The following is an 11471-nucleotide window of genomic DNA, read 5'->3' as shown; positions in this document are numbered from 1 at the left end:
CGTTTTTTTTTTAGGTACGTCTCCGAACAAGGCTATTCCTTTCTTACGAGGGAATATTTGCGGTCAAAGTTCGGGTTCCCATCTTTTGTCTATTTGAGCCGTTACAGCTCATTTTTCAAATTTTTCCTTCTCCCCACTTCAAGTGGAGTGACGGATCAATATCTAGTGTTCGCATCTCTGTTATGGCGACTGCAAGCCCATCCAGTAGCGCAGCGAAGAGTAAAGATCCCTCTCGCCCGTGTGCTTGTGGGTCGATGATTTCATCCAAAGACTCTCACCCTCTGTGCATCACGTGTCTGGGAGTTAGACATGCACAGGCCGTGCTCGCCAATCCCGAGTGCTGCCCGCACTAATCTCTTTTCCCGTTAAGGGTATTAGAGCGCAGAGTGCGAGTCGCAGCCGTCAATAAAGGTGATCCAAGTTTTTCTGCGCATCCCGTGAAGAAAGATGAGGCTGCTCAACAAATGCACTATAACTGGAGAGAAGTTATGGACGAGATCTCTCCCGATATTCCCCCTCTTTTTGAATCGGAACCTTTGACGGGATAAAGATTAGGAGGAAGATGGAGAGACGATTGCTCGTCTCTTGGAAGAGGATTTGGAGGAAGATGAAGATGATGCAATCTTCCCTCCTAATCTTTCTTCCAGACCGGGCAGTGTAACAGGTGAGTCTCCCTCCCCCGTGCGGCAAGACCTCACAAATCCACTGCTATCCATGCAGTGATGTCCCGTTTCAGGGACAAACCGCTCTCTCATAGAGTGCCTGTTAAAGGTTTCTCTAGGCTGGATGTGTACAATATGGAGGACCTAGTGATGTTAAACCCCACGCCGGTGGAATTGTCGGTGGCAAACCACCTCCACCCCAATCGCCGGACGGCCTTATCTTCCGCCTCCACATCACCGCCAGGACGTTTTAGAAAATCTACCGCTCCTCTGCCCTGGCTGTCAGAGCCTTAAATGCCACCACCCTGCTCACAGCATATCAAGCTGAGCTCATGGAGGAGATGGGGAGGCAGATTGACACGGGGTCTCCTGATCCAGCACTGTGGGAAGAGATCTGCATCATTGCAGATCTCAACCTGCGATCATGCCGTGGAGCAGTCCACAGAAATATCTGAAAATAAACACAAAAATACAGACAAAAACACCCAAATCAGAGCTGCGGCCGCAGCATGGGCTTGGCTGTAGCGGGTGAAAGGGCTCTGTGGCTAGGACTCTCAGGCCTGTCAGACAGGGAGAAGACTGAGTTTCTTGATGCTCCAGTGGAGCCAAAAGCCCTTTTCGGGGCTTCTGTGACAAATATGCGGCAGCAGTGTGACCTTCGCAAAAAAGATGGGGAGGTTTTTGAAGCTCTCCTCCCCAGGAAGTCTATGGCTCTCTCAGATTGGAGTGTTGGCACCAGTTCACCCAGTTATGCAAGAGAGAGGAGGTGGTTTGGGAAAGCAAAAAGTGTGTGAAACAAATAAAACAGTTCCCTGTGCATCCAGGCAGCAGGCCAAGGGCACAGAAATGTCTGAAAATAAACACAAAAATACAGACAAAAACACCCAAATCAGAGCTGCGGCCGCAGCATGGGCTTGGCTGTAGCGGGTGAAAGGGCTCTGTGGCTAGGACTCTCAGGCCTGTCAGACAGGGAGAAAGCTGAGTTTCTTGATGCTCCAGTGGAGCCAAAAGCCCTTTTCGGGGCTTCTGTGACAAATATGCGGCAGCAGTGTGACCTTCGCAAAAAAGATGGGGAGGTTTTTGAAGCTCTCCTCCCCAGGAAGTCTATGGCTCGACCCCCACAGCCCTCTCGCCCAGGTTTTCCTACTGCCTCCAGAGGGGGTCAGTCGGGGTACAGAAACCCAAGGCCCCCCCCCACCCCAGCAGTCAAAGCAGGTGGAGGTGAACCCAAGACAGACGCAGCTGAGAGGTAAGGCCCATTGCGGCTACAGCGGCTAAACATCGACCAGTTCACCCTCAAGGGGGAAAGAAGAGGCGAGCGACCTAACCTGTGGCCAATTTCAGAGTCAAAAGAGGGGTTACAGCACTCACGGAGTCTTTGTAGCACCCCTCTCTATAACACAAGAGTCTTGTTCTTCCCCTCAGCAAAGAAGTGTCGGGGTTTGATTCAAGTTCAGTGTTCAGAAAAAAAAATGTTCTCAGATTGGAGTGTTGGCACCGATCATGCCGTGGAGCAGTCCACAGAAATGTCTGAAAATAAACACAAAAATACAGACAAAAACACCCAAATCAGAGCTGCAACCCCTAGCTCCGCCGCTAGATGGTGCCGCCGTGCCATCAGTGAGCAAGAGCTACAGCAGTCCCTTTGACACTTGGGAATGACACTTTGTGTCAACAAACACCTCAGAACCTCAACAAACACCTCAGAAAGTACAAGTTCAAAATGTTAACGTTAAAAGCGTTATCAGCCGTTATTTGTCCCAAAGACTGGCATATGTCCGTAGATCTAAAGGATGCATATTTTCACATAAGCATCTACCCGACACACAGAAAATTCCTCAGGTTTGCCTATCGGGACACAGCCTACGAGTTTTTGACAGTTCCGTTTGGGCTGTCAATAGCTCCACGAATTTTCAGCAAATGTGTCGAAGCAGCTCTGACTCCGCTGAGAATAGGGGGTCTCAAGACTGTCAGCTTATTTAGACGATCTGCTTCTCTGCGCTCCGTCGCGGCAGCAGACAGAGACAGATACAAAAACACTTGTGTCTCATTTACAGAACTTGGGGTTCAAAATAAATGAGACGAAAAGCTGCTTGGTGCCCACACAGGAGATAATCTACCTGGGTCTCAGACTGAACTCAGTCCTGTATCAAGCGTTTCTGTCAGAGGAGCGCATCAGGTCGATTCGCGGCTGTTTATCCCTTTTTCAGAAAAGGAGAAAAGTCCCATTCAGACTATGTTTACGCCTGCTGGGACTGATGGCCTTAACTGTCTCGGTTATTCCTCTGGGGCTGGCGGCTGTTTATCCCTTTTTCAGAAAAGGAGAAAAGTCCCATTCAGACTATGTTTACGCCTGCTGGGACTGATGTCTCGGTTATTCCTCTGGGGCTACTGCGAATGAGGGAGTTTCAGTGCTGGGCTGCGGCGCAGCGCTTGTGTCCAAAACGCCACATCACTCTGCATGCGCACTCTCTGTCACTGGAGAGATCGTACGTTTCTCGAATCAGGGACTATGCTGGGAGCAGTTTCTCTGACAAAGGTGATGACGATGGATGCTTCGCTCACAGGCTGGGGCGCAGTGTGCGAGGGCAGGATAGTGAAGGGAAAATGGCCCGTCCCACTACAGAACGCACACATAAACTTCCTGGAACTGTTAACAGTGTTTCTAGCATTTAAACATTTTGAACAGTTCCTAAGGAACCACCACGTTTTGATCAGACAACACAACGGCGGTGGCATACATAAATCGACAAGGGGGTACGCACTCCCCTCAGCTTCACAATCTGGCACAAAAATTGATCGTGTGGGGCACGAAGCATTTCCAGTCACTACGGCCAACGCATGTCCCGGGAATAATGAATGTGGGGGCAGATCTCCTATCCAGGGGGAATCCCCTGTACGGAGAATGGAGTCTCCATCCTCAGGTAGTGAGCCAGCTGTGGGAGAGGTTCGGCCGAGCGGTCGTAGATCTCTTCACCTCGCACGAAAACACGCATTGCCCACTATTCTTCTCGCTGGCGAGAGAAGGTGCGCCTATGGGTGTGGATGTGCTAGCGCACCCATGGCCAAACACACTGCTTCACGCATTTCCTCCGCTGAGTCTGATCGTACCTACACTAAAAAGAGTAAGGGAGTGCGGTCACTCAGTTATACTGATCGCCACGAACCCGCTCCGCAGAGACCTCCTCTCACAAGCGCCCGGGCAGATCTTTCACCCAGCCCCCGGACATAGTGGCTCTTTGGGCCTGGCCCATGAGAGGTTAAACTTGAGCATTGCGGGTTTATCTCCGAGGGTGATTGAAACAATTCAGAACGCAAGGGTGGCTTCAACGCGTTCTGCTTACGATAGGAAATGGAATGTGTTTGAGCAATGGTGAATTCACAGACACATAGTCCCTTTTCTCTGTTCTGTTGCGGATGTGTTATGCTTTCTGCAGGAACTTTTGGATAAGGGCAGAGCCTTTTCAACAGTTAAGGTTTACCTCGCTGCAATTTCGGCGTGTCATGTGGGAGTTGACAGGAAGACCATAAGTCAACACCCACTCATATGTAGGTTTATGAGAGGTGCGCGGCATTTAAACAGAGATTCTAAGCCTCTGATTCTGCCATGGGATCTGTCTGTGGTCCTTAATGCGCTATCTCAACCTCCTTTTGAACCTGTAGATGGTATTGATTTGAAGCTCCTTTCATTAAAGATGGCTTTATTATTGGCTCTTTCAACCGCGAAGCGGGTTAGTGAGCTTCACGCTTTGTCAGTTAATAGCTCCTGTATGCAGTTCGCTATGGATTACTCGAGGGTAACTCTCAAAACGAATCCGGCGTTTGTGCCTAAAGTGAGCGAGTCAGCTCTTGCCTGCAAACAGGTGGATTTACTGGCTTTCTATCCTCCGCCTTTTTCATCATCGGAGGATGAGTGGCTTCACTGCTTGTGCCCTGTCCGTGCATTACGTCACTATGTGGACAGAACGAAAGCACTAAGAAGGAGCTATTCGCTATTCGTTTCATGGGCTGATCCTCATAAAGGTAAACCTATTTCACGTCAGCGCCTGTCCCACTGGATAGTGGAAGCTATTATATCAGCTTATAATAGCTTGGGTCTCTGTCCAGAGGGCCTAAGGGCCCACTCTACCAGGGGTATGGTGACCTCTTGGGCACTATTTAAGGGTGTGTCAGTGCAGGACATTTGAGCGGCAGCAAGCTGGGCTTCACCTCACACTTTTGTCAGATTATAGACTGGACGTCACAGAGCCGTCACTGGCTCATTCCGTTCTAAGTGTATTTAAAAAAAAAAACCTCGTTAGGGAGGTGGTTTTTGTTTGCACATATTCCCGTTCTATCTGGAGAATAGTCAGGTTTTTTTCTTGTGTGTTTTACATCACTGAGTTGTTGACATGTCTGCTTCGGACAGCATATCTGCAATATGGTAGTTGCCTATATCCCATAGTGAGATACCGAGCGAATGTTTGAAAGTGAATCAGTCACTATGGGAAATGCCTCAGGCATGACCATTCCTGGAAGCACCAATTACACTACGTCTGTCAGTTGACAGACCAATCACGACAGTGATGCGGGAGTCCCGCCTCCCCTATATATATATATATCGCCTCCAGCAGTCCCCACTTCATTTTCAGCATATCTCTTCTCCGTGCAACTGCAAGGAGGGAAGTGTGGTGAGATACCTCACTCATGTTATCAGACAACCGGGGTTACGTGAGTAACCTAACGTTTCTTGAACAGCAAATCAGAATATTTCAGAGTTCTGAAAGAACATGTGACACCGATGACTGAAGTTATGAAGCTTAAAATTCAGCTTTGCATCACAGGAATAAATTATATTTAAATCTATTCAAATAAAATAAATTATTATTTTAAATTGTAATATTATTTCACAATATTACTGTTTGTTTTGTATTTTTGATTAAAAAATGCATCCTTGGTGAGAAGAAGAGACTTACCTTTTTTTTTTTTATATCTAACTAAAAGCTAACAACGAGCTCTTTAAACAGATGGATATGTTGAAATGTTTGAATGGAACCATTTAACTCAAATAATACTGGGCAATTACTGTATTTCCAAAGATCTTTTATTTGGACAAAAAAATCATCTGTATTCCCTATTTAGCAAACATTCGACCAAAAATATACAAGTCAAAATCATAACAGACAGATGAGGAATCAGTCATCTACTGATAAATCCATCTCAGAGATGACATCAGGCCTGCAGACTCACAAATCAGCCTCCTGGTGGATCTTCTCTTATGCCAAATGATATGAGTCTTTTGAATGTGAAATATCTGTTTGACAAAAACGCTTCAAGTCTTTAGACGAGTTAGTACCGGACTCAGACCAGCAGAGGTCAGTGTCACCGTCTTTTACAAGCGAAGCTGATCACATCTTTAGGTCTGTATGTGAGACAGGGGGTCGACTGGCTCTTTGTTGGTCCTGGCGTTCTCGTACGGGCCGAGCTTTTCCTGGGTGTTCGCTCTTGCCGAGGAACATGAATGGGTTTCCAGGGGATGGGGTTGACGAAACTCGGAGCTGGATAGTTCACATTGTTATAGTTGCCTGAAAGTGATCAAATTAAGTTTGGCTTTGAATCTCAATGTTACACACTTGCCAGAATCTACAGTGTGGATATTTGTGTTTGATATTATGGAAGTTTATGTCCGCCATGGAATTAAAAAAAAAAGGGTAATTGCAACTTTCTATCTCACAATTCTAAGGATTTTTTTCTCGCAGCTCTGAGAGAAAAGAATTGTGAGATATAAACTCAGAATTGCGAGATAAACTCACAACAGCAAGAAAAAATCAAGCTTGTTTCCATCACAGAACAAAAAAATAAAAAGGTAACTGCATATTTGTATATCTCACAATTCTGATTTTTTTCCCCCGCAATTCTGAGAAAAAAAGTCCAAATTGCGAGGAAAAAAAGTCAGAATTGTGATACATAATCTCAGAATTGCAAGATATAAACACAGAATTGCGAGATATAAACTCGCAACAGCAAGAAAGTTAAGCTTGTTTCCGCCACAAAATAAAAAATAAAAAAGGTAATTGCAACTTTTTTACAATTCTCACAATTCACTTTTTTCTCGCAATTCTAAAAAAAAAGCTTATTTCTGTCACAGAATAAAAAAGTAATTGTGACTGAGTGCAATTCAGAATTGCAAGAAAAATGTTTTAAAGAGCTCATGACATGGATTTTTTATTTTTATTTTAATATGTTCCTTGAGGTTTACTTGTAATTTGAATAAAGTTTTTTGCACAAAAAAACAAAATATGTGGAAAAATGATTATTTTCAACCCTCATTCGGAACCTCTCTCTAAAACAACCTGTTTTAAGGGGCGGGTCCTTTAAGGCTTCTCAGTAATCGGCCACTGTTATGATTGGCTAATGCCATTGCATAGGAAACAGTATCAATGCCCCCTCGCTACTGCATGTAAGTGTTTTGACAAAATGATCGAAATAAAGCGGTCATTTCCAGAAAAAGCATTATGAAATTATTTACTTACGGTTTGTGATGCAGCTGCAGTCAGATCTACTACTGCTTCATCTTTCAACAAAATGTTTCTTTGTGAAATCTCCAAGACACTGTGCCTCGTTTACAAAGCAAAATCCTCAGACACGATCCAGGATGCCATTAAAAATAAACTATCCACTTGTTGCTTACGCTGGGATCCTTCTGATATCTGTACAAAGACGCGAACGAGCTGTTCAAACCAATCGCGTCAAAGCAAACGTTCTTTCACTCCATTTGTCCTGTTGACGACAGACACAAGTGCGTGGACTGTGTCAGAAAGTGAACGCACATTTGTATACTGTATCCAATGTAGACAAAATAGCGGCAGTGATTGTCATTTCTGTTTGCTTTTGATGCGACGCCACACTCGTAAATGCCAGTGGGCGGGGCCTATGGTGAGAAGATGACTATTTGTCGATGTCTTGCTCTGGAGGCGGTGTTTATGCAAACAACTGAGCCCAGGTGACGTCACCTTGACCACGGATCCAAAACGAGACGTATTTGGAGCTTGATTAAATAAATGCTTTGTTTATGATGAGGAGGACGTTTTAAGCTATGAAACTTGCAGGATGTTTTAATGATACAAAGACCTCTTATATGCCAAAAGATCAAGGTAAATTTGAATTCTCATGTCATGACCCCTTTAATTTTGAGATGTAAACTTGCAAAAAATTGCAATTCACTTTTAATTTTTTTCTGTGAAACAAATAAGCTTCCACACTTAGGGAGCTTTACACATTTTTCAGTGTTTGTGACGCATAAATCTGCTGCTAGTCAAACGTCTGGATGCACCTGCTCATTCTTATGATTATTTTACAGATTCTAGAATAAAACTGAAGTTATTAAACGGTATGGGAATTTGTTGCTCACTCACCGGCTGAGGATGCTGATGACTGTCGGCTCAGTTTTCCTTTTGTTTTTACACCTTCAAGCCACTCTTTAAAGCTGTCCTCTGCCTTTTCTTTGCGCTCCCTCTCTTCTGCTTCTCTTCTGGCTGCCTCTTCCTTTTAAAGAAATAGTTCAGCTAAAATGGTAAATTTTATGATCATTTACACACCCTCATGATATTCAATGGGAATAATGTTTTGAAAAAAATTCTCCACGCTGCTCTTTTCTATGTTTTCTCGCCAGACAGACACGCACCTTGTCTTTTAGCTTTCTCTCCATTTCTTCTTGCTTCTTCGTCCGCAGCCACTCCTTATATTTCTCCTGAGCTTTCTTTTCAATCTCAGCATGTTTTTTCTCCTCTTGAAGCTGTTCTTTGCTTTTCTTAAACTCTTTGGACATTCTCGCTTTCTTTTCCTAAGTACAAAACCACAGTAAAATCATGAGAAGGGGCATCAGGAGATCAGACCCCATTCAGTAATAATAATAATAATAATATATAATAATTTGACAATTAGTGTTCATTCTGGGAGTTTTACAGAGATCATTACCTGTTCTCTTTTTATTTGCAGCCACTCTTGAATTTTGCAATCGTTGACAACTTTCTTCTTCTGCTGTTCTTTTTCCTCCTCTTTCTGTTTTTCCTTCAGCATAAGCTCCTGAAATATAAACCTTAATTAATGTACATTTCACCAGGGTTTTTACCATATACTGTGATAACTATGACAAAAACTATTGATTTAAATAAGTTTTCACCAACTGAATAATCAAAGCAATTAATTAGCAAATTAATTATTAACTTGAAATAACATTTTAAAATAAGTAAAAAATTATATTAATATTTATTTATTATTTATGAAATATATAAAGACAATACTGTTCAAAATACTTTTTTATGTTTTTGAAAAAAGTCTGTTATGCTGACATTTATTTGATCAAAAATACAGTAAAAACAGTAATATTGTGAAACATTATTACAATTTGAAATAACTATTTTTTTATTGTAATATATTTTAAAATGTAGTTTATTCCTGTGATGCAAAACTGAATTTTCAGCATCATTACTGCAGTCTTCAGTGTCACATGATCCTTCAGAAATCATTCCTATATACAGATTTGTTGCTCAAGAAACATTTCTGATTATTATCAATGTTGAAAACAGCTGTGCTGCTTCATATTTTTGCAATGATTCTTTTTTTCAGGATTCTTTAATGAATAGAAAGTTCAAAATAACAGAATTTATTTGAAATAGAAATCTTTTGTAAAATTATAAACATCTTTACTGTCACTTTTAATGAACTTTAAGCATCCTTGCTAAATAAAAGTATATATATATATATATATATAAAAAAACTTTGAATGGTAGTGCATATAAAAGTAAAATAAAAATGTCTATGTATCTAAAAACTGCTGAGAATAATGATATTAACATAAAATATCCTTATACTGTAACTACTCATGCAGTAGTGCCATGTACCTCCATGGCTTTTTGTTGCTTTCTGATACGCTCCTCTTTGGCTTTATCCACAATCCACTGCTCCCAAGCACTCAGTTTGAACTGCACATTTGACGATCTGTCTTCCAGACATGTTGTGTCCACCTCATCCCTGCAAATAAGTCAGATTTTATGACTCGAGATGACTGGTGTCCTGGTTTGTTATAGTGCGAGTCTCTATTTCTTTTACTCAACACCGCTCACCTGTATGGAGAGCCTGGTGCGACGTCTTCACTTGACGTGACAGTGATGTTGTGAACGGGCTGTGGCTGATCTGACTCCGGTTCCTCCTCTGAAAGCTCAAAGCTGTCGTGATAGATGGGTGACAGCAGCGAGGACGTCGAGTCTCCGGTGGACTCCAGGCTCCTGCTGCTCCGCAGGACGTTGCTCGGGCCGCTGGGTCTGGACTTGAGCGGGGTGGAGGTCAAACTCTTGGAGGAAGAAGATGGAAAGGTCGACATCATCAGCAAACCTGAGGACACAGAGAAACACATGTTAAACAAAACCAGGAGATCCCTACAAGAAAGTACTGTGGTGTTACCATGGTACAATAACAGCAATACTATAGTACTTCTATATTATATGTACCACAGTATTTACATTGGTACTTAAACACACTATTAATCAGAATCACAATCAGAAAGAGCTTTATTGCCAAGTGTTTACACACACACAAGGAATTCGTCTTGGTGTTAGTAATCAGAATCACAATCAGAAAGAGCTTTATTGCCAAGTGTTTACACACACAAGGAATTCGTCTTGGTGTTAGGAGCTTCCATAGTGCAGACATACATATAATTATGGTAATAAAAACACTAATAATGAAGAGAATAGACAATAAGTTATAAATAACAAGGTACCTTGTCCAAAAACAAGGTAGCCATATTGTTTTGGACTGCAGACATTTATGGTTTAACGTACTTTACATATTTCTAAAAGGTTTTTAATGATATGGCAACTAAACTATGTTACTTTTAAAATAGAGCCTGTAAACAAGTTTCAAGAGAACTGAACTAATACATTAACTTTGTGTTAACTCGCCTCCAGCCTGTTTTTAAATCACAGCTGCACATTTCGACAGACTTTAAACAGATAAATGCGTTTAAACGGCTAAATTAGATATATAAGTGTATCGTCCGTTTCACTAACTCACCATTTAGTCAGTTTAATCGCATGATATTCCGTTGAACCGCTTTTGTTTTGCTTGATTTGTTCGAGCGGCTTCCTCCGTCAAGCTCCGCCTCTTTCCCCCTGAACCCGCCCACTCAACACGTCAATCATACCAATCGTGAAAAACGATTGGTTGCGCCGCTGTAACCATGTACGCTGATGACGGAAGCCTGTTTCCTAGCTACGAGGTGTCAGCGTCATAAAGCATGTCGAAAACACGCGTTGGTTGCTTTATTCTTTTTATTATGATCGATGTATTCAGAATAACAACAGCTTAAGATATCATAGCGAAAAAAATAAATAAAGACAAAAACAGTTTAATAACTAATAATAATACTTAATAAATAAAAAGAAAACACAACAAAGACGTACATATATTAATGAATTTCTAACAAGTAGCATTTTAAAATAGGCTACTGCATAATATTTATCCAACTAGCTTTCAACTCTCTGAAAGAAATTATTCTTTATTATTTTTTTTTTTCCACAAGAATACTTTTCGTTAAATTCTTTCTTGCTGAGATTATATAAACTCATAAAAAAATAATAAGAACAACAAATTTCTTAAGGACTGTGATCTTATATTTTTTGCTGATTGAGGCATCCTTTGTTTACCTTTGTATATTTTCCCAGATGTTAGGTGTAGTCTATTCCAATCCATTTTTTTCTTTGCAGTATAAAAAAGAAAACCCTTTAGTCACAGTAAAAAAAAAAAACTTTATAACAATTACGTTTTTTA

At 41.9% G+C, this 11471-nt stretch overlaps 1 protein-coding gene across 1 annotated transcript; it reads right to left on the bottom strand.

The window, feature by feature from the left end:
• Nucleotides 1-5727: 5727 nt before the first annotated feature.
• LOC107674820 (coiled-coil domain-containing protein 34-like) lies at nucleotides 5728-10847 on the bottom strand. Its single transcript, XM_016468924.1, has 7 exons — nucleotides 10716-10847; nucleotides 9767-10034; nucleotides 9545-9674; nucleotides 8619-8726; nucleotides 8326-8484; nucleotides 8057-8186; nucleotides 5728-6226 (listed from the first exon to the last, which is right to left on the bottom strand). Exons 2-7 carry the CDS (start codon nucleotides 10024-10026, stop codon nucleotides 6024-6026), a joined length of 990 nt encoding a protein of 329 aa, XP_016324410.1. The 5' UTR covers nucleotides 10027-10034; nucleotides 10716-10847; the 3' UTR covers nucleotides 5728-6023.
• Between the last annotated feature and the right edge of the window lie 624 nt (nucleotides 10848-11471).

The sequence above is a fragment of the Sinocyclocheilus anshuiensis genome, unplaced genomic scaffold (genome assembly GCF_001515605.1).
Source record: "Sinocyclocheilus anshuiensis isolate Anshui unplaced genomic scaffold, SAMN03320099.WGS_v1.1 scaffold941, whole genome shotgun sequence".
Lineage (NCBI taxonomy): Eukaryota > Metazoa > Chordata > Actinopteri > Cypriniformes > Cyprinidae > Sinocyclocheilus > Sinocyclocheilus anshuiensis.
This window is presented reverse-complemented; position numbering and strand designations above follow the sequence as displayed.